This window comes from Malaclemys terrapin, chromosome 25 (genome assembly GCF_027887155.1).
Source record: "Malaclemys terrapin pileata isolate rMalTer1 chromosome 25, rMalTer1.hap1, whole genome shotgun sequence".
Lineage (NCBI taxonomy): Eukaryota > Metazoa > Chordata > Testudines > Emydidae > Malaclemys > Malaclemys terrapin.
Window position 1 is genome coordinate 8,163,315 of NC_071529.1, and position 22,754 is coordinate 8,186,068.

At 57.2% G+C, this 22,754-nt stretch overlaps 1 protein-coding gene across 2 annotated transcripts in view; it reads left to right on the top strand.

Annotated features, from left to right (window-relative positions):
• ACE (angiotensin I converting enzyme) overlaps positions 1–22,401 on the top strand; it is a 63,697-nt gene extending 41,296 nt beyond the window's left edge. The window contains exons 9-25 of one of the 2 annotated variants that reach the window (XM_054014398.1): positions 173–317; positions 1,405–1,503; positions 2,922–3,044; positions 5,831–6,042; positions 6,671–6,807; positions 7,175–7,333; positions 10,656–10,743; positions 11,439–11,582; positions 12,512–12,703; positions 13,982–14,079; positions 15,234–15,403; positions 16,838–17,061; positions 17,314–17,458; positions 17,800–17,898; positions 19,299–19,421; positions 20,689–20,900; positions 21,630–22,401. In XM_054014398.1, the coding sequence (XP_053870373.1) occupies positions 173–317; positions 1,405–1,503; positions 2,922–3,044; positions 5,831–6,042; positions 6,671–6,807; positions 7,175–7,333; positions 10,656–10,743; positions 11,439–11,582; positions 12,512–12,703; positions 13,982–14,079; positions 15,234–15,403; positions 16,838–17,061; positions 17,314–17,458; positions 17,800–17,898; positions 19,299–19,421; positions 20,689–20,900; positions 21,630–21,826 (2,567 nt within the window). In that variant the 3' untranslated portion in view covers positions 21,827–22,401. The remainder of the gene's footprint in view (positions 1–172; positions 318–1,404; positions 1,504–2,921; positions 3,045–5,830; positions 6,043–6,670; positions 6,808–7,174; positions 7,334–10,655; positions 10,744–11,438; positions 11,583–12,511; positions 12,704–13,981; positions 14,080–15,233; positions 15,404–16,837; positions 17,062–17,313; positions 17,459–17,799; positions 17,899–19,298; positions 19,422–20,688; positions 20,901–21,629) is intronic. The other variant, XM_054014400.1, reaches the window with a different exon arrangement.
• The last annotated feature ends 353 nt before the right edge of the window (positions 22,402–22,754 follow it).

The window sequence follows — 22,754 nt, forward strand, 5'->3', positions numbered from 1 at the left end:
CAGATCCCCCCATACCCTCCGCAGACCTTTCTGCTCCTCTGGCCAACTAAGGAAGCTGCCTGTGCACAACTCCCACCTGCAGAGATCCGGGGGCTCTTTCCAGGAAGCCTGGGCTAACGTCTGCATCCCCCCAGGTTCTTTCCTTGCTTCACTCCGGCTCTGTTTCTTGCAGAGAGTGACATCAACTACCTGCTGAAAATGGCCTTGGAGAAGATTGCCTTCCTCCCCTTCGGTTACCTCATCGACCAGTGGCGCTGGAATGTCTTCAGTGGCCGCACCCCGCCTAGCCGCTACAACTACGACTGGTGGTATCTGAGGTAAAGGGCACGTTGGTGTGAATGCACATATGTGTGTGGTCGATGAACATGCCTGTGCATGTGGGTTTCTTCCCGCACAGGTGTGTGTGGGTGTGCACCTGTGCGCCCATGGGTGTGTGCACATGTGCGTATGTGCATGGGTGTGTGCATAAGTGAACATGCATGTGTGAAGCATGAATAGTTTTGTGCTATTTCTGGCTTGAAAGATGCACCAGGCAAACAGATGGTGATTGCTTGTGAGGTGCCCGGATTACTTCACCCTCAGCCCCAGAGTGGGCTGAAATGAATAGAAACAGTGTAGTTGGCATTTTACCCTTGAGAATAGGCTGGGACAAATGTGGCTGGAGAAAAGAAGAAACTGACCCAAACATCAGACTCGAACCTTTCACTGATGTGGGTAGATCAGATACCTTTGGGCAGCCATTGTGGCCGTCTCTGCACTCGTGTATCCTGGTTGTGATCGGAAGTGGAGGAACCTTGTGACCAAGGCCGCTCCTGTAATATTTCTGTGAATGGAATACCAGAAATCTAACAAGAGAGCATGTTCTTAGCTTTGGGAGCAGGCCAGTACTCTGGTAGATGAATGGATGGATGGGTGGGTATGTATGTGGGTGGGTGGGTAGGTGGATGGATGGGTGTATATGTGGATAGTTGGATGGGATCTTTGTGCAAAGATGGATGGATGGATGGGTATGTATGTGGGTAGGTGGGTGAATGGATAGGTATGTATGTGGGTGAGTAGGTGGATAGATGGATGGATGGGTGTATATGTGGATAGATGGATGGGTGGGTATGCGGGTGGGTGGATAGATGGATGGGTATGTTTGGGGCGGGTGGGTGGGTAGACGGGTGGCTGTATATGTGGATAGATGGATGGGTATGTTTGGGGGGTGGGTTGATAGAAATATCTGAAATTAAGCCCCAGACACGTTCAGGGTTGTTCATCACTATAGCTTCCCTCTTCCTTCTTCTTGTTTCCTGTTTACTCCTCACTCACTGAGGGTTGGCTCATCTGTCCGATTCCTTCAGGCCCCTGCTAATGCTGTTCATTTTGTCCCCCCCCACCCCCACCCCCTTTGTTTTACAGAACTAAATATCAGGGCATCTGTCCTCCCATTTCAAGGAACGAAACCAACTTCGACCCTGGTGCAAAGTATCACATCCCCGGCAACACCCCCTACATCAGGTACTGGACCTGCATGCGACTTGCTTCTCGGACCACTCGCGTGGGGGTGTGTGTGCTGGGCCAATCCACCGGCCTGAATTTGACGAGCCTCCACTCTAGTCCTTTGGGGCACGTTTATCTGTATCACAAAAGCCACAGGAAGTGGCTGCAGCTTGTTGTCCGGATCAGGCAGGGCCCTCCGGATCCGCAGCGAGGGGCACCCGCAGAGCTCTCGGCCGTACCTATCTGTCTCGCCGGCGGGGAGTTCTGCAGGCCAGGAGGCAAAGCTGCGTGGGGCCCTGCACTGGAATAATAAGGGGTGAACTATGCCGTGTACTAGCTAAGTTGGTATGTGGCTGGGCCCCAGTGAACCTTAAAATTAGTGACAGCTCCTGGAGACTCTCCTATAGAGCCTGGGTAACCTAAAGATATTTGATGCCATCGCCCCTGATTCTCACAATGTTTGTAATGGCACAACACAGAATCACCATCGGCAGAGCTGTGAGGGGAGCCCAGGTCTGCAATGATGGGGTTCTGTGGGTCAGGATTGGGGTACAGCACAGTATGGGGAACCCAGGTCTGCAATGATGGGGTGCTGTGGGTCAGGATTGGGGTACAGCACAGTATGGGGAACCCAGGTCTGCAATGATGGGGTGCTGTGGGTCAGGATTGGGGTACAGCACAGTACAGTGTGGGGAGCCCAGCTGTGCAGCGTCAGGAGACCAGAGTACAGGGCAGAGCCGGTGAAATGTACACAGTGCTTCTGTCTGACCCTAGTGCGCTCTCTCATCTCCTCCCCTTTGTCAGCACAAAAACCCCTGGTCGGACTCTGAAACAGCCTAATCGCACCAGTCACCATCTGGGCACTTTATTGCTCAGGGCCTAGAATGATTCCAAAGAGGTGAAGAATGTAAATGGCAGGAGGGTGGGTGGATGGATGAGTGGGTGTATATGTGGATAGATGGATGGGACCTCCTCCCCGCAGCGGAGATCAGCTGGTCTCTCCCCTGTTCCCATTGCTCAGCCCTGAGGACTCTGCTGTGGCACCAAATGAAATGAATAAGCAGCAGGTTTAAAACAAACAAAAGGAAGTATTTCTTCACACAACACAGTCAACCTGTGGAACTCCTTGCCAGAGGATGTTGTGAAGGCCAAGACTATAACAGAGTTCAAAAAAGAACTAGATAAGTTTCTGGAGGATGGGTCCATCAATGACTATTAGCCAGGATGGGCAGGGATGGTGTCCCTAGCCTCTGTTTGCCAGAATCTGGGAATGAGCGACAGGGGATGGATCACTTGATGATTACCTGTTCTGTTCAGTCCCTCTGGGGCACCTGGCACTGGCCACTGTCAGAGGACAGGATACTGGGCTAGATGGACCTTTGGTCTGACCCACTCTGGCCGTTCTCATGTTCTTATGGCACTTGCTTTCTTCGCAGGTACTTTGTGAGTTTTATCCTGCAGTTCCAGTTTCACAAGGCCCTGTGCCAAGCTGCCAATCACACTGGCCCCCTGCACACCTGTGACATCTACATGTCCAAAGAGGCGGGAGCGAAACTCAGGTGAGAGCCAAGGGTGGATTTGGGAAAGAAGGGGGTGAGCTGCTCAACCCGGTGCCCCAGCCCTAGCAGGGCAGTTAGAAAGGACCATGAGGGGTCACAAAAGGCAGGGGTGTGTGTGTGTCTTCATTCCCCACTAGCCTCTCTCTCATTGGTTCCCTCTGACGCATCGGGCATTGGCCACTGTCAGAAGACATGAGATTGGACTAGAGGGACTGCTGGTCTGAGCCAGGCTGGCTGTTCGTATGGGATCAGTGCATCCATTCATTTGGGGGATATGTGATGGCCTTGCTCCCTACAGGCCGGAGGTCCGGGAGGCTGTCAGTCTCTCCACTAGGGCTAGCTGAAGATTACCCTTTAGCTCAAGTGGCTGTTTTAAATGCCTGAATCCCTGTTCAAGTCCCAGCTAAGGACAGGTTCTGCATACAGGTGATGTGTGTAAAGACTCTGCTTTCTGCAAATCCAGCACTCGTGTAAGTCGGTGCAACTCCAGGCCAGAGCGAAGCCCAAAAACAGAAAGTCCAGCTGTCAAATTTTTGAAGACACCTAAGTGATTTAGGGGCCTGGGTGTCATTTTCCCAAGTGACCTAAGCACATGGTGAGAAGAGATGCTCCCCTGAGCGCCCAGTTGATCTCCTGAAGCCTGGGAATCGATTGCCCATAACGCTGGCTGCACTGACTCGGGGCAGACTGTTAGGAAGCAGGACACAAACCCCAAACTGACTATGAGTTCTACACTTAAAGCTCATCAAACAGTTACCAAGTGGGAACTCCTCAGGCCCTATAACAGCCTATGCATGGAGTCCCCTTGGATACCCCCATCTACCTCACCACCCCGGTGAAGATACTTTTGTGACAGATGGTCCCTTATGCCAAGAATCACAGCAATATTCAGTTACTTCACTCCTTGTTTGTTGTCAAGCAAATGCCTTTTGCAGCTAAGCAATATTCAGGTTAGTCCCAGTCTCAACGGACCAGTCACTGACCCCAGGCCACACCAGAGCTCTCACACCAAAGCCAACACTTGTAGCCAATGTTATCATAAACTATATAAAGATTGCTTACGTTGGAAAAGGAAATTAGAGAGTTATTTCCAAGGTTAAAGCAGGTCAATATATATACACAAATCAATTACAATCCAGTTTCAAAAGGGAATAGAAGTTCTATAATCCACAAGCTGTATGTCCTTTAGGGCTAGCCCAGGGGAAGCAGCTGGGGATCTCTTGCTTATATCTAGAAAACCCTGCTGCCCCCCCCCCTTCCCCCCCAGCATCCAAGCAGCGTAGAGATACCAGGTTCCTTTTGTTTGGGGTTTTTATTCCCTTCCTGCCATGTGCTCTGAGCTGCAAACTCAGCTGATCAGAGGAATCCACTTACATGACTCCTCTTCATGGGAAGGAGGGCAGAACAACAAAGTCTTTTATCCTCTTTAACAGGGCCATCCCTAGACATTGTAGTGTCCCATGCAGCCCCCCCATGGGGGGGACTGGCCCCAGGCCTCTGCAGGAGGAGGGGAGGCATTCCCAGGCCTCTGCGGGGGGAGAGGGGGGCTGCACCCAAGGTCTGTGGGAGGCAGGAGCAGGCTTGGGGGACAGGGGGGAAACCGCCCCCCAGCACGAGCCGGTGGAGCGGGTTGGGGCTGGGTCGCTCCACTTCCTGCCGACCGGTGATTGCAGGGTGCGCACGCCCCTGCACTCACCGGGCGGCAGGAAGTGGAGTGACCCAGCCCACTCCGTTCTGCTCCCCTGGCTCCCAGCCTTGGGACTTGGGGGTCACGGGGGGAACCACCCCCCAACACTCACTGGCGGCGGAGCTGGGAGCCGGCAGAGCGGAGTGGGCTGGGGCCGGGTTGCTCCACTTCCCGCTGCCCGGTGAGTGCGGGGCGCTTCTGACCCCTGCTGCAGTCCCCCGGCACGTAGTTCAGGGGAAGGGGTGGAGTGCGGGCGGGGCTGAGGTGGAGCAGGGGTGGGAAGAGGCAGGGTGGGGGCGGAGCAGGGGCAGGGGCTTTGGGAAAGGGGTGGAATGGGGGTGCGGCTGGGGTGGAGCAGGGGTGGGAAGAGGCAGGGTGGGGGCGGAGCAGGGGCTTTGGGGAAGGGGTGGAATGGGGGTGGGGCTGGGGTGGAGCAGGGGTGGGAAGAGGCGGGGCAGGAGCGGAGCAGCAGTGGGGACAGGTTTCCTGGCCGGCTCAGCTGGCCGGGGGATCGGGCTGGCCGCTGGAGCAGCACGCAGCTGCATAGGGCATCAGGAAATTTGGGGCAATTTAGTGCCCAAAATTTCCTGGTGCCCTGCGCAGCTGCGTAGTTTGCGTATTGGTAAGGACGGCTCTGCTCTTTAACGTCCCACAATAGTCTGTCTGGTGTCGATGGACCTTTCCTGTTGGGGAGGACATAACACATTCTGTTGATATCAGCACTTAACAGTAATTAATGTCTCTCTCCTGTCTGGAGAGTCACAGAGGGTCACAATACAACCGCTCAAATATTACACTATAGGGTACAGATGCTATCAGTGAGATTAATGCATGCAGCAACTCACAAGCATTCAATAAAGTCTAGACACATTTTTATCATTCTAATACCTGTTTTAATAATACTAACACCCGGGGCGGCAGACTGATTCCAGTTATGTGTGTGTCAGCGTTCAATGGAGCCATGGGGATTTTGGCATGAGCTGGCACCTGTTCTGCCAGTATCACACCCGTATCTTGATGTGCAAAACCACCCATGCTGTGCTTGGGGCTGTCCATCTCATTGTCTCTTGCTGGCATTTGCTTTCCCGGTTCTCTGCAGTGAGGTGTTGAAAGCTGGCTCTTCCAAGCCGTGGCAAGAGATCCTCTTTAATCTGACTGGCATGGAGAAGATGGACGCTGGGGCCCTACTGGAGTACTTCAGCCCTGTGACAACGTGGCTTCAGAAACAGAACAACGAAAGGAATGAAACACTGGGCTGGCCGGACTTCGAGTGGCGCCCGCCTGTCCCTGAGGGCTACCCTGATGGCATCGGTAAAGCCTCAGCGCTGTCCCTTTGCCCCAGAGCTGGGTTCAGGGGTGTTGGGAGGTGTCCCCAGATGGAAACAGCGTGGCATTGCTCAGAATACCCGTGGAAGGTGGAGGATGTCTCTGCTAGAGCGCGGTGAGATGGGCTAGTCAGAAATAGCACCGTTCTCCAGCTGGGCTCTGGAGAGCATCGTACAATCACGTGCTTCGTGGGGCACTGCACCTTCCTTTGAAACACGCGTCATTGGCTGGACACCTGATCCACAACTAGATGGACCAATGGTCTCCTTCGTTATAGTAATTCCTGCTCTCCTGATGTAACAGATAATCCATGAGGTAGCATTCTGTGCTGCATTCTGATTGGCTGACTAGTACAGTCTAGAATGCCGGGTTACTCCTGTCCAGATGAACAAAGGCAGATGCTCCACTAGCATCCACCTGCCACTCATCTGTTGGCTTCTCCTGACATGTCCCTCTAAGGGGGCACCGGGGCAGGAAGTAGAGCCCACTCAGGTGCATGGAGAGCCTGTGGCACTGGCGAGGGCTCAGTCATGGATTCTCCAAGGAAGTTCTGCTCACACAAGGGGAAGAGCTCATTTGGCGGCTTTATCCATTGGGTTTTTCCCCCTTCTAGATAAAATAGCGGATGAAGCACAAGCCAAAGCCTTCTTGGCGGAGTACAACAGCACGGCCGAAGTGGTGTGGAACGCCTACAGCGAGGCGTCCTGGGCGTACAACACCAACATCACGGACCACAACAAGCAGATCATGGTATGAGACCGGGCTGCAGGCCACACAGTGTGACGCTGACAGCAAAGTCAGGCAGGTTGTACCCAAAGTCCATTGCAGACAAGCCCAGAAAACCAGGGCAACTCCTGCTACTACCAGGAGGGAGGCATCCACATACTGGTAGCCAGAGAGTAGCATTCATACGCTGGGAGGTGCCTTTCTCCCAGCACCCCTAAATGAGTTGGGCCTCATTTGTAAATTAGACCTAGACCTAGACCTAGGTCTCTGGCCAGCCCGTGGTGAGAGCATGCCATAGCTGCCCATCACATGCGCCAGTATTCTTAGTGGGGGCTGCGTCTGATCACCCCCAATCGGGTGATTCCTTTCCTGTCCCCCCTTGGTCCTGCAGCTGGAGAAGAACCTGGAGATGTCAGCCCACACCCTGAAGCACGGCATGCAGGCCCGGCAGTTCGACTACTCTGACTTCCAGGACCAGAGCGTCAGGCGCGTCCTGAAGAAACTGAGTGACATTGAGAGAGCCGCCCTGCCGGAACTAGAGCTGAAGGAGGTGAGATGAGGGGGAGGCAGGGTGTCCTGGGACAGCACCCAGAAGGCCCTGCTTAACATGGAGCAGATTGTGGCCTCCCACGTCTTCCATGCGGAGCTGAGCCAGCACGCTGGGAGCTTCCCAAGCAGAGAAGGCACAATCCCTGCCCCACGGGGTTCACCAACCAAAGACGACATGTCCCAGCATGCAGTGTGGCTTGGCTCTTGAAATGCAACTGGAGCATTGCATGCTGGGGCCTGTAACCTCCTAGGAAAAGCAGGGGCAGCTGTGGGCTGCTTTGCATAACTCTGTGTTGCCCTTGGCTGGAGGGCTGCACCTGGGCTAGCTCTGATCCTGGAAATACGGTGACCAGATAGGGACAGTCCCGATATTTGGGGCTTTTTCTTCTCTAGGCGCCTGTTACCCTCCACCCCCTGTCCTGATTTTTCACACTTGCTGTCTGGTCACCCTACCTGGAAATGTGTTTTTCATGATCCAGCCGGAGTACGCCAACGTGTGTCTGCACGTGCCCTCCTTCCCTGCCCGTCCGCCTCCTCCAGCTGCACAGTCCGAGCGCAGCCCCCGTCGTAGCCACAACATCACATTAGGATGGGGGGGTGGGTTCCCAGCAGGCTTGGGCAGGAGGTACAACATCCCCATTAAAACACTGATTATTCCCAGTCACAATAAAGAGACTTTACTGAGCAGGTCAGTTCGCCCCTAGAGAAATGCTTCCCCCGACTCCCAGATACTCCAGTGTGACAGGCCCATTTTAAAAGAGGCCCTTTGGGTTCTGTGCTATTGGGGCAGACCAAGGGAGAGGGAGCGTGTGTGTGTGTGCGCGTGCGCGCACACCACTGCCCTCTCCTGGATGGGATCAGTACTGCTCAACTGTGTGTGTCCTAGGTAGGACACTGATTAAACCCCCTCCCAATACACGACAAATGAAATAGGTGTTAGCCCATAAACACTGCAAATGGTTACATGTATCGAAGGGTTTGTCTACACGGAGCTGTAATGCACACCATGGGGAGGGTGTGTGTGTGAATTCTAAAGCGCACTAATGTGTTGTACATTGATTGGTCCATGTAGACCCGTGTCACCAACCAGTTGATCGCGATCGATAGGTCGAACCTGGCGACTCTCCCAGTCGATTGCTATCTCCGGTGGTGCAGGGGGGCTACCGCTAAGCAAGCTCCCACGCCACTTCCAGAAGTGGCCCCCCGTGGGGCGGGGGGGAGGCAGGGGTCTCCGCATGCTGCTCCTGCCTGCAAGCACCACCCCCGCAGCTCCCATTGGCCGGGAACAGGGAACTGTAGCCAATGGGAGCTGAGGGGGCGGTGCCGGCAGAGAGGGGCAGCATGCGGCGCCATGTGCCCCTCGCCCCCTCTCCCAGGGGCCACAGGGGCATGTTGGCCCCTTCCAGGAGCGGCGTAGGACCAGGGCAGGCAGGAAGCCTGCCTTAGCCTCGCTGTGCTGCCAACCAGGAGCTGCCTGTAGTAAATGCCGCCCGGCGGGAGGCCAGACCCCAGCCCCCTCCTGCACCCCAAACTCCCTCCTGCACCCCAAGCCCCAGCCCTGACCCCCCTCCCAAAGCCAGCACCCTCTACCCCTTCCTGCACCCCTGCCCCCGCTCCAAGAGCCAGCACCTCATACCCCCTCCTACACCCCAACCCCCTGCACCAGGCTCATCCCGGAGCCCCCTCCCACACTGCGAACCCCTCGGCCCCAGCCCAGAGCCCGCATCCCCTCCCGAACCACAACCCCCTGCCCCAGCCCGGTGAAAGTGAGTGAGGGTGGGGGAGAGCAAGTGCGGGGGATGGAGTGAGCGGGGCAGGGTAGATCCTGGGTTGCCCTTAAATTCAAAAAGTGATCTTGGGCGTAAAAAGGTCGGAGACCACTGATGTAGACCCTGCTAGTGCACCCTGAAGGTTCCTTAGTGCCCATTAAACACCATGCTGTTTGAAAAAATACTATGTTAGAGCACACGAGGGAACGTTACAAAGAGAGATGCTGGAACGGGTCCTGTAGATCATGATTCATTCCAGTACGTACAAAGAGAAAGTCCTGAAACTCCCCTGATTTTCGGACATCTGCATAAAACTCAAATTGCTAAAAATACCCCCCCCCCCAATGAAATTAATAACCCCCCAAAAGCAGAAGCGCTTGTCATGGGCCCTGCTCCTCCGAACACCTCCTGGAGATTCTCCTTTAGTTCCACGTGGTGGCGTCTGTGTTGTAGGGGGAAGCTGAGTTCTGACCCTTGGAAGCCACATAGGGCCAGCCAGGAAGGCCTGAGGCCATGAATTTGGTACCATGTCTGGGTTGGCTGGCTGATTAGTGATTAGGGCTGGTCGACATTTTTCAATCAAAACTGTTTTTTTTTTGACAGAACATTGTTTGTTTGTTTTTTTTCAACTTCATTGTTTTGCAAAAAGGATCTGCTTTCCATGGAAAAAAACTGATTTCTTTTATCTAAAAACTGAATGCCTGAAAGTCAAAATATTTCAATTTGGACATGCTGCCATGGTGCCTTGTTGGAGTTGGAGTTTGGTTTCCTCGTGCCCCCATTCTCGTTTGTTGTTTGGGTTCCCCAATTGGACTCAATGTCCCATGATGCACTGCCTCCCATCCCCAAAAGGGGAGACTCTGGTGCATCATGGGAGATATAGTCTGACACAGGAGCTCTGCCTATACAGAGAACGGGGGCATGAGGCAACTGACCTATGGCTCATTTTTCAATGGCTCTATTAGTCGTTATGCCAGGCGTGGACTGACACCATTAAACCACTTGGTTTCCCATGTTCTCTTGCTGAAAGAGACAGAGAGTGTTTGTGTGGGAGGGCAGGGAGGAGTATCGGCTAATGCCCAGAGCACGGTAGCGGGACTCAGGATTCCCAGGCTCCAGCCTCCCTTACAGGAGAGACAGAACTCCCATTGAGTACCTGAGGGAGATTGGCATCCGGTGGGTTGGAGATTCGGGCCCCTGGGGCTGCCACTGGCTCACAGATTGAGCTTGGGCAGGTCTCGTCTCTCTGTGCCTACACATCCCCCCCCACCATATACACACCCTGTGAAACGTGGATGTTCGTTCCCTACTTTCCCGGCAGTGGAGAGGCTGAATTCATTCATGCCTGTAAAGTGCTTTGAGATCTCTGGATGGAAGGGCCAGAGAAGGGTGGCTGGAGACAGGCTAAGGTGTCGGATTGGGGATTGGTCCTGCTTTGAGCAGGGGGTTGGACTAGATGACCTCCTGAGGTCCCTTCCAACCCTGATATTTTATGATTGTCTCCGAGCGCAGAGCAATAAGCAGGCATCTAAGTGGATACAATTTCTTTTTCAGTACAACAACATCCTCTCGGATATGGAGACCACATACAGCGTAGCCAAGGTCTGCAAGGGACAGGGCAAGTGCTATCCATTGGATCCTGGTAAGATGTAGCATGTCCTCCCGGGAATGGTAGGTGCCCACCACCACCACCACCCAGCACCTGAAGTTCTCTGAAGATGCCCCAGAAATTAAGGCTGGGATCTCCATATGTGTGTGCAGCAAACTAGGAGGAGAGAGTGGGACAGTTCCCAAATGCCCGGGTGATTCCGATCTCATTTGATCTCAGCTGTGAGGGCTACAAGCCAACGGTTCCTAGTATCAATGTATTAGCCAACCCTAGTGGATTGCTCTGGAGCAACTAGGATTTCCCCAGCAGAATGAGGTTCCACCACAGAGCACGTGAAATATAGAGGATGGGTTACATTCACATGGACCATAGAGCAAACTGTGATCAACAAGGGCTCCCCCAGGAGGGCTTTGGGAGAAGGTGACTTAGAGGGAAAAGCGGAGTTAGAACGATGGCAGGGAGCAGCGGTCCCATGGGATGAGCTCGCAGGGAGCGGGAGACGGTCCCGCCAGGTGAGCTCATGGGGACATTTGCAGTAGAGGCCTAGGAGGAGAGCCTGGGCAGGTGAAGGAGGACCGGGCAATGGGAACCGTTCTGGGGTGGCTGATCTACGGGTAGAAGAGGCTGTGGCTGGGGATGTGGGTTCAGCAGGGAACTCCAGGGGTGCCCAGATCCCGGGACGTTACGCGGCACAGCAGGGAGTCCATGGTCGTTTCTTCTCTTTGCAGACCTCACCGACATCCTAGCCAAGTCGCGGGATTACGACGAGCTCCTCTTCTCCTGGAAGGGCTGGCGGGACGCCTCCGGGAAGGAAATCAAAAGCAAATACAAGAGATACGTGGAGCTAAGCAACAAGGCAGCCAGGCTCAATGGTGAGCTATGGAACTGCCTTCCCAAAAGGGAGAGGGCCCACCGCTCCCTAAAGACACAGCCTGCCCGCTGGCAGACCCTCTCCCAGTTGTGCTCCCCTCCCCCGTCCCTGCCCCACTGTGCTCCCGTCCCCTCCCCCGTCCCCGCCCCAGTGTGCCCCCGTCCCTGCCCCCGTCCCACTGTGCCCCCATCCCTGCCCCACTGTGCTCCCGTCCCCTCCCCCATCCCTGCCCCACTGTGCTCCAGTCCCCACCCCCGTGCCCATCCCACCACACTGCTATCCCTACCTCCAATGCGCCCCCATCCCTGCCCCACTCCGCTCCCATGTCTACCCCACTGCATTCCCATACCCGCCCCCCCGGCTCCGCCCCACTATGCTCCCGTCCCCACCCCCTGTGCCCATCCCACTACACTGCTATCCTGCCCCCCAATGCGCCCCCATCCCTGCCCCACTCCGCTCCCATCCCTACCCCACTGCAGAAGATTTATCGTAGGCCTCCAGCTCCCTGCGCCCAACCCTGAGCTCCTCACTCAGACACAATCCTCCTTTTCCTCAGTGCCCAGTTCCCCCCAGGCCTCTGCTTTCCTTAGGCTCCTGTGACCATCTCACCACAGCCCCAGGCGAACGCCTCGCAGGGTTCACGGACTTGGCTGAAGGGAAGTGGAGTAAAAAGCCGCAGCCCTCAGCAAGGTCCTGGCTGTGGCCTGGAAAGGGGTCAGGGGTCTCTGAGAGCCCAGCGTGACAGGAGCTAGATGAGGGAGACGAGGAAGGTCACCTGGAGCCAACCACAATGGCTCAGTCGGCCACCCTCACCCCACACTTCCAGCCCCGGAGCGAGGGGGCAGGGCCGTCCCCAGGCCAGGGCTGGTGCAGCCCATGGAGATCAGCGGCAGGGCTCACGATCCCCGCTCTCCTTCTACATCTGGGCAGGTCACCCGGACAACGGGGCCTTCTGGAGATCCCTCTACGAAACGCCCACCTTCGAAGCGGACCTGGAGCAGCTCTACCAGCAGCTGCAGCCCCTGTACCTCAACCTGCATGCCTACGTGCGCCGCGCCCTCTACAACAAATACGGGCAGGAGCGCATCAACCTGAAGGGCCCCATCCCAGCTCACCTGCTCGGTAAGGCCCCCGCTGGGCACAGCCGGGGCCATTGCATTTCTCTTGGGACATTATTGTCTGGGTGCTGGGATGGCCTGGGGCCATTGACGGCTGAGATGGGCCTTCTTCTCCTTTGCCCCCCGCCCCAGAGACCTATCACCCCATCCTCCTAGCTGGCTCCTGTGGCAAGTCTTCCATGGGGCTGTGAATCAGCCTGTTAATGTGGGGGTGATGGTGCGTAAGGGGAGCGATAGCTCAGTGGTTTGAGCATTGGCCTGCTAAACCCAGGGTTATGAGCTCAATACTTGAGGGGGCCATTTAGGGAACTGGGGTAAAAATCTGTCTGGGGATTGGTCCTGCTTTGAGCAGGTTGGACGAGATGACCTCCTGAGATCCCTTCTAACCCTGATATTCTATGAACGAAAGGGCCCCCGTCCTCTGAAAAACAGGGCCTGTGGTTAGGGACCGGACTTCCCAGCGCCGGTGAGGCCTGGCTTTGCAAAGAGCCCAGCACATTAGGTGCTGCACATGTCGAAATCGCCTGGAGCTCTTTGCAAAGTCTGGCTCCGGGTACCAAACTCTGGGCATCCAACCGTGTGAACTGTCTGATCTACCCCGAGTCCCAGCGAGTCCCAAGGCAAGAGTTCTGCTTTGCAGTCCGCTGCTCTACAGGCTGGGTGACGTTTTCCCCCCTCTCTGGGCTCTTGGCCCCGAGCTGAAGCTGGGTGTCAAAGCCAGGGCAGCTCCATTTCTGTCTCTCTGGCCCCATCCCTGCACTATCTGAGCACCTCACAAGCTTATATGTGAGGGAAGGGCATTATCCCCATTGTAGAGATGGGAAACTGAGGCACAGAGTGGCTAAGGCCCAGATCCTCGAAGGTATGAAAATTCCTAACTTCCATAGAACTCAAGAGAAGGCAGGAGCCTAAGTACCTGAGCCTAAGAGACTTGCCCAAGGTCACCCAGGAGGTCTGTGGCAGAACAGAGAATTGAACCCAGGTCTGCTAAATCCTAGTCTCGTGCTCTAACCGCTGGACCATCCTGCCTCTCACTGACAGCAGTGGAGTTACACTGGCTTTTGCCAGGTCTTAGCCAGGACCTTAACCTTAACCAGGGCTGAGGCTTTCAGAGCCACCCCTGGGATTCCCTTTACAGGCGTCCAAAGCCCTTTGTCATCTTTGAAAATAGCCTAAGGTAGTGACGTCCCTTCTGGCTCCGGGGCTGGGAGTAACTTTGCCTTTGTTCTTCTCTCCCTTTCTCCTCCCCTTCCTGCCCCCAAACCCCCTTGCGGGTCTCTAGGGAATATGTGGGCCCAGTCGTGGTCCAACATTTTTGACCTGGTGGTGCCCTACCCTAGTGCCACTAAAGTGGATGCCACCCCGGCCATGCAAAAACAGGTCAGTGCGCTCGAACCCTTTGAGACTCTGCTCTTGGGAACCCCTTTTCCTCTCTAGGTGGTGCTGACTTCCCTTCCCCCGGGAAACAGTCCAGGTCTCAGAATAACCAGCAGCCACTGGGCCTGATTCTCCGCACTCAGTAACAGGAGGTTCTGGGACAGCTCTAAGGAGCGGCTCCGGTTTGCGCCTAACAGAGCACTAAAACAACGAGGAGTCCGGTGACACCTTAAAGACTAACAGATTTATTTGGGCATAAGCTTTGGTGGGTAAAAAGCCCACTTCTTCAGAGGATACTTAACATAGCACTGACTCCCTGGCCCATACAGCCCCCCCCCTTGCCGTTAGCAAAACGAAATATAAACCTCCATCTGTTTATTCCTGAGCTTGGCAGGTCCCTGCAGGACCCCACTGTGCTTGTGCCCTGATTTTGTTGCTCTTATATAGTTATTTTACACCCGTGCAAGGGTGGGGAGTGCTGACATTCTGAGCTGGGAGTGATTTTCAGCCACGTAGCACAGCTGGGAATGATGGAACAAGGTGCAAGGCAAAGGAGATTCAACCCCTTTTCCATCCAGGGTGGAGCTAATAGGACCCACCTGGTCTGGTTACCAGGTGGCGCCAGCAGCAGAACTCTGATTTTCTCTGCAAGGTGCTATCTTGATTCTCTCCAGTTTTACAGCAGAGTATCCCACTCACTGCAGTCCCCTGCCCCAGGAGATAATCCCTGAATCTTCAGCCTAGCGCTGTCTACACTAGGGGTTCGATCAGCTAAACTAAATCGCTTGGGGAGGGGTGTGTGTGGATTTTCACCCCTCTGAGGGACGTAGCTCTGCTGGTTCCCAGTGTGGACACACTCGGAGTCCCTCCTTCCCGATGGCCTGTGTCTGTCGTTGCTCTGTCAGGGACAGCGTCAGAGCCAGCCCTGGTGCTGCAGGAATCCTCCTTCTCCCCCTCTGCTAAGTACTCCAAGGGCCTGCTCCTGCTCCCACTGCAACCAATGAGAATTTGGCCCTTGACCCTGATGGGAGCAGGCTCATGCCCTGAGTTTCAGAGGCGAGAAGTGCTGCTGTGTTACCGTCCCCGGCTTCCTGCCCCGTCCGTCCTGGAGCAGCCTCGCCCCCGGCTCCCATGTGCTCTCTCTGCTGGCTGCACAGGGCTGGACCCCGGAGAAGATGTTTCAAGAATCGGATAAGTTCTTTACCTCCCTGGGCCTGATCCCCATGCCGCCGGAGTTCTGGGCCAAGTCCATGATTGAGAAGCCAGCCGGCCGGGAGGTGGTGTGCCACGCCTCTGCGTGGGACTTCTACAACCGCAAGGACTTCAGGTGCCTCCAGGGACAGGGTTGGGCAGTGCCCCAGGCTGGCACTGGAACAGGGCAGAGGGGTCTTAGCAGAGCGATAGCCAATCCTGGCTGCCCCGCGGGACGCCCGGCCCAACGGGCCCCAGGCCGCTCCCTGCCCCCCGGGACACCAGGCCCAACGGGCCCCAGGCCGCTCCCTGCCCCCCGGGACACCAGGCCCAACGGGCCCCAGGCCGCTCCCTGGCCCCCCGGGACGCCCTGCCCAACGGGCCCCAGGCCGCTCCCTGGCCCCCCGGGACGCCCTGCCCAACGGGCCCCAGGCCGCTCCCTGCCCCCCGGGACGCCCGGCCCAACGGGCCCCAGGCCGCTCCCTGGCCCCCGGGACGCCCTGCCCAACGGGCCCCAGGCCGCTCCCTGCCCCCTGGGACGCCCGGCCCACGGCTTTGATGTTTTGTCTGTTTGCCAAACCCAGTGGCAGGGCAGGCTGTTCCCGCCCCTATCTGGAGCAGGATTTTGAGCCCTGGCCCAGGCCTGCAGGCAGATTGACTCTGTCCATGGCTGGGTATAACAACACAGAGCTCTGCACCGGGGTGTCAGTCCAGCACCACTTCAGGCCTGCGTCCCTGCAGGAAGCCTGCTTCAGCCCTGGGAACTGCATGTGGGGGGTACGTCCATGCAGCTAAAACAGCCTGCGGCAGGGAGTCTCGGAGCCCAGATCCAGGGACTTGTGCTGCGGGGCTGAAAATAGTAGTCGAGGCTCCAAGACCCTCCTGCCTTGTCGGGTTTCAGAGCCCAGGCTCCAGCCCGAGCCCCAACATCTACACGGATGTTTTCAGCCTGGCAGTGCGAGCCTGCGTCAGTTGACCAGGGCTCTGAGACTCACTCGCTGTCTGGGTGCGTGACTGTGTCTGTCCGTCTGGGTGCATGTCTGTCTGTCTGGGTGCATGTCCGTCTGGGTGCGTGACTGTATCTGTCTCTATGGGTGCATGTCTGTCTCTCTGGGTGCGTCTGGGTCTGTCTCTGGGTGTCTGTCTGGGTGCGTGACTGGGTCTGTCTGGGTGCGTGACTGGGTCTGTCTGGGTGCGTGTCTGGGTCTGTCTGGGTGCATGTCCGTCTGGGTGCGTGACTGTATCTGTCTGTCTGGGTGCGTCTGGGTCTGTCTGTCTGGGTGCGTGACTGGGTCCGTCTGGGTGCATGTCCGTCTGGGTGCATGTCTGTCTTTCTGGGTGCGTCTGGGTCTGTCTGTCTGGGTGCGTGACTGTGTCTGTCCGTCTGGGTGCATGTCTGTCTGTCTGAGTGCGTGACTGGGTCTGTCTGTCTGAGTGTATCAGGTATTTCTATAGGTGCCAACATAATAGTTGCTTGCTTACTTTCTCCCCTTCTCTCTTCCTCCCCCCGCCCCCATTAACCCGTGCGCGCTCTCTCTCACTCTCTCTCTTCCCCCCCCTCACGTTCCAGGATTAAGCAGTGCACGGTGGTGAACATGGACGACCTGATCACCGTCCACCACGAGATGGGGCACGTCCAGTACTTCCTGCAGTACAAGGACCAGCCAATCTCCTTCCGCGACGGGGCCAACCCCGGCTTCCACGAGGCCATTGGCGACGTCATGGCCCTGTCGGTCTCCACGCCCAAGCACCTGCACAGCATCAGTCTGCTGGATCGCGTGGAGGATAACAACGGTGAGCTGCCCGGGGGCCGCTCACCAGGGCTTCCCGGAAGTCAGCGAGCCTGGGAGGGGCTGGGGGCAGGTTGTCAGCGGTTGGTACTGAGTGCCGTTGGCTGCTCATCCAGCAGTCGGCTTAGAACTTTCCAAGGCCCATCAGAGGCGGATGATGTCGATGGGCTGCTGGCCAGTGGGGGTGACGATGGATCTGCTGGGTGGCTACACGCGCTGCCTCGCTGACCTCCCGTCCGCTCCCCCTCCTTTGCAGAGAGTGACATTAACTACCTGATGAGCATTGCCCTGGATAAAATCGCCTTCCTGCCCTTCGGGTACCTGATGGACCAGTGGCGCTGGAAGGTGTTTGACGGGCGCATTCGGGAGGACGAATATAACCAGCAGTGGTGGAACCTCAGGTCAGTCGGAGGCTCCTGCCTGGCGTTGGGGACACATCAGATCGCGCCCCTGGGCAGCAAAGGGCTTGGAGCAGTTCTCTGCCGCGTGAGGTCCAATCTGGGGAATTGACCCATCTCTTTTCAATGGAAGATGCTCCCCTTGGAGGTCCCGTCGGGTCCCACAGCTTCCCACTGCGTCTCCCCTCGCCGACCTTGACGAGGTCTCTGGTTATCGCTGCTCTCACCAGTCCCTCTCTGGCTGCGTGCCCCCTCCCCTGCTCACAGGGCGTCTCCCTCACATCCCGTGGAGCAGTGCTGACTGGAGGTCCCTAACCGCTGCTTTCTCCTCATGCCCCCTGCAGGTTGAAGTACCAGGGGCTGTGCCCACCTGTGCCCAGGTCAGAGGATGACTTTGATCCTGGTGCGAAGTTTCACATCCCGGCCAACGTTCCCTATGTCAGGTACGCAGGCCGGGCCGGGGTTACACGCGTGTGCCCTGGCCCTCCCCTACTGACTCCCTTCGCCTTTGCTTGGCAACGAGCCGGCTCAGCCCGTAGCCACTCATCTGGCCTGGGCGGAAGGGCTGCAACGAGAGGAGGGACTGACGGGGTGGGCCATGGATGGGCATTGCTACTAGACCTGTCCAGCAATGCCAAGAACTACAGCCCGGGGGTTATCTGTCTGTCAGCCACGTGCACAGGGAGCGTGCGCAGCTGTGCCAGGGTGTCTCCGGGAGCAGGGCCGGACGTGGTCACGGCTTGGGGGCGAGCCCTCTGGAAAGGCTGGGGGGCTGGGGGAAGCAGTGGTGATGCGAGCAGTGCTGTCATCCATGTTGGCGCTAATCTGCCATCGCTCTTTGAATGATTAAAGGGCCCGTGGTGCTTTTTGTCAGACTGGGGGGGCTAACCCCAATGTCCTGGGCCCTAAGCTCCCCCCTGCAGTCGATTGGAAACATAGCAGCACCTCTGACGATTGACATCGGTATGTCCAAACAAGCACTTGAATATAGCCCCGTGGAGGGTGACCTGACTGGGCAGGACAGTCCCGAAATGTACATTTCAAGGCCTGGTTCTGGGCTGAATGACTCCAGGACAGCATTTGTCCCGGATTCCCCGTGGCACCGCTCCGTGCCTGCCCGAGGCTCAGGGGTGGGATGGGGGGCTGAGGTGGGCCTTAATTCCCCCTTACCATGAGGCTCCCCCTGCTCCTCTTCCCCTCCAAGGCCCCGAGCCTGGCCAGGCTGGAAGCCGGAGCTGGGCAGTAGGAAAAGCCACCCAGGGAGACTGGGCTGCTGTGAGGAGCTCCAGACCCTCCATCTGCCCTGGGAGGCATGCCCCGGGGAGTGGGGACATGTGCCAGGGGCTGCACTCAGGCACCTCGGCCCCACACCCAGGGCTGGTGGAGGGTCCGGGGCTCCCCACAAGCTAGGGTGACCAGATGTCCCGATTTTATAGGGGCTTTTTCTTATATAGGCGCCTATTACCCTCCACCCCCGTCCTGATTTTTCACACTTGCTGTTTGGTCACCACAGCAGTCTAGGCTCCCTTGGTGCCTATTGCCACTGTCCAGCTCCGGCTTCCGGCCTGGCCAGGGGGTGGAGCCTCTGGGAGAAGAGGAGGAGCATGGGGCGGGGCCATGGAGCGGGGCGGGGCTCCTGCACGTGTCCCGTTTTTGCATTTGGAAAAGGTGGTCACCCTAGCTCCATGCTGTATAGCGCGGGGCTGGATCTGAGGCCTGCTGCGCCCCGGACTCTCAGACAAAGCGCATGCGCGGCCAGGTTCCACCTGGCCTGGAAATACTTGACGTGGCCTGTCGAGGCCCCAGGGTTGCTGCTCACGTTCCCTCCAATCCCCCAATCCAGGTACTTTGTCAGTTTTGTGATCCAGTTCCAGTTCCACCAAGCCCTCTGCAAAGCCGCCGGTGACACAGGGCCCCTGCACAAATGTGACATCTACCAGTCCAAGGAAGCCGGAACCCTGCTGGCGTGAGTATGGCAGCGGGAAGAGACCCAGAGCCCGCGTGGCGGGAGTGACGCCAGGGGGCCGGTACAGAGCCTGCCCTCTCAGACGTCTCCTGATGGCCTTTTCCAGTTCCCGGGCTCCACTTTTAAATCCCTCCTTTAACCCCGGGGACTTTCACCTCTGTGATGGGAGCGAACGTGTAGGGCAAGTGACTGAGGGCCAGGACTCCTGGGTTCTATTCCCAGCTCCCCATCTGACTCAACAGGAAAGTCACTTAAGCCTCCTGTTCCCCATCTGCAGCCCCAGCAGCTTCCCAGAGGGCTACAGTAGTGACGGTTGGTCGGGTGCTTTGGGATCCTTGTGCCTCACCAGTCCAAAGACTTGTGGACAGGCTGGTCCCAGTACCTCTGCATTCGCCTCGGCCCCACCCTGCCAGTGACGTGGCTGGCTCAAGGTGGTGGAGGTGGGAGGTGCACCTCAGCCCCCAGCTCCCACCCTGGCTTCCGACTGCAGCCCCTGCTCCCAGCCCTGGCTTGGCTCCCGGGGGGGTGGATAGATTCCATTACTGGTAAGCGGGGGGGCTTGACAGAAAAGGTTGGGGGACCACTGCACTAGGGAGATGGTGCAATATCAGAAGACACCACTAGGTGGCGCCTTGGTTTCTGCAAGGATTAAGGCTGGTTTTAGGGAAGATTCCCCCCAAGAAAAGCAATACTAGACTTAACCCTTTCACTGCTGCATGGGTCTGCAGCGAGACTGCTCTACGCCGGAGCACCGGGTCTTCCTCTGAGCTACGGTGCCCTGTGTCAGCACGGCCCGGTCCTGCCGGTTAAACGGCCTCCCGCTCCACACCCTCCAGCGCGTCTGCCTCCTGCCTCGCGCCCCATTAAAGCCCATGGCTCAGCCTCCGCCCTCTGCATTAGTAACGGGCTGGCCTTGCCTGCATGCGATTGTGGCGCCCCCTAGAGGAGGCCTTTGGCACAACCCACCGGTGCTGCCTAAGGGTCTGGCTGCCAGCGGTCGAAGGGGAGTGGTGATGCACCCAAGCTAGCTTGGACATGGACAGCAGAGCCCCTGGACCCTGGGTACGTACTTGGGCGGCTCGTCCATGACGCCGTGGCTTCGCTGCTTTTGGTACCCATGCTAGCCAGCTGGGGTGTGCCTCCATGTGCTGCAGTCACCCACCCGCCTGATCGTCTAAGCGGGCCGGGGTGGGAGGCCGGGACTGTTTGCTGGGGCACCCACATCCGCTGCAGCAGTGCCTGGAGGAGCGAGTGCTCTCGTCCGCAGGAACGCCATGAAGCTGGGCTTCAGCAAGCCCTGGCCGGAGGCCATGCAGCTCATCACGGGGCAGCCCAACATGTCGGCCGACGCCCTGATGACCTACTTCAAGCCGCTGACGGACTGGCTGATCCAGGAGAACACGAGGACCAGGGAGACCCTGGGCTGGCCTGAGTACAACTGGACGCCGTATGCGGGTACTTCCAACTCCAGCGGAGGGGGTGAGAGTTCTGCCCAGCCGCAAACGCGGCACGTTACGTGGGAGGCCTGGCTTGGCACGCTGAGTCCCACACCACCGTCGTTCCCGCCGGCCCCGCTTGCTGGCAGGCTCTGGGGCGAGACCACGGAGTGAAGGGGTCACTGAGACTGGACTCCTCCCTCTCCCCTCTCCAGCACGCAGCAGGGAGGGGCTGCCGGGCTGGGGGAGGAGCGTGCCCTGCTGCTCTTTGGGATTCACCCTCCAGGGCTGTCAGTCGTCGGTGTTCACACCCGAGGACCAGGTCCATTCACAGGTGGGGTTGGAAGGGATCTAAATGAGGCTGCTCTGTTTGGGAAGTGGGGGGCTGGAAATGTCCGTTGGGCTGGAGTGGGGGAGTGCAGGCAGCTCGCTGTCACAGTCACACCCCGCACAACGCGTCACAAGGCGCTTAGCTCAGTCGTTGTCAAGACAGCCTGGTGCTTAGGCTCCTTCGCCGGTAGACCCGGCCCTGGCAAACCGGTAGCAACAGACGCTCCCCCCCGAGCCAGGGGCCTGTTTTCAAACGCTCCCTGGGCAAGGACCCACCCGCGAGTCCGGGGCGTTTTTCTGCCGAGAATCCCCTGGGGTTACATGGCTCCACTTGCGCAGAGGAATGGGGCCTTCGGCAGATCCACCCGTTTGCCGTGCGCCCGCCCAGCAAATCGCTCCAACCCCCCCCCCCCCCCGCCTTTTCTTCTTGCTTCTCAATCAGGTCAAGCGCAGTCTAGTGCCAATGCCAAAGTCAATTTCCTGGGGATGTCGCTGGATAGGAACCAAGCCGCCGCAGGCCAGTGGATCCTGCTTGTCCTCGGACTCCTCTTCATCATTGCCACCATCGTCCTGGGCGTCAAATTCCGCTCCTCAAGGAGAAAGGCCCACAAATCCAGCTCGCAAATGGAACTGAAGTAATGCCAAACCTCACTCCTTTCCTTTGCCACGTATGCCCACCTGGGCCTAATGTGTGGGTGTGTGTGCGCGCACACACGGGCCTGTGTGTGTCGGGGGCATGTGTGCGAGCCGCGTGTGGCACTGAGGCAGGAGTGCAATCAGATGCACAGGACTCTTCCTTCCAATCAGGTCAAAACTTTTGCAAGAGCCAAAGCAGCAGAGAATTATTTATTTGTCACTGTTTGGATTCCCGGAAAAAAGAACCCCAAGACGAGGAGTGGGATCGCGTGGCTTGTTTCTTATGCCCCCTGGGGCTGATGGGCCAGTTTGAATCAACATCGCATGGATGAATTCCCTAGTGATTGCAAATGGTTTTATTAATTGGGCAGGGGAGTCGGTTTGTGCCTGGAAGTCATTTCCGCAGCTCCGCTGTGCGGTTGGGAACACCGAAAGGGCTCATGTTAGCAGTAGGAAGCGTTGTGCGGGAAAGGGGCAGTTTGCTTCCCAACAGAGTCCCTCCCTCGGGCGTGTCCACCCGCCAGGCTGTTTACATGCATGGATGAAAAATAAAGTGTCATGTTTTTCCCCCTGTGAAATGTCCCTGTTGTTTGTTCAGGGAGTGGCAAGGGGCAGCCTTCTGTTACACTCACAGCGTGTACACATACAGATAACAACAGAAATCCTCTTACCGGAAGGTTGCTGAATCGGAGCCTTGGATTGTTGCTTGCTTGCGCTCCAGCGCTGTGCCTTCAGACTGTGTAGCTTCTCCCAAGCATACACGTGTATCCGATTGTCCGTACTTAAACACCACAGCTGTGAACTCAGACCCCTGGGGACTGCACAGTCACACGCCCGATTCCGTTGTCTGAGAGCACCGCCTTGGAAATTCCAGAAACAAAACAAAAACCTTTGTTTGAAACGTGTGTTACAGTTGCTCAGTGGCTTGAGA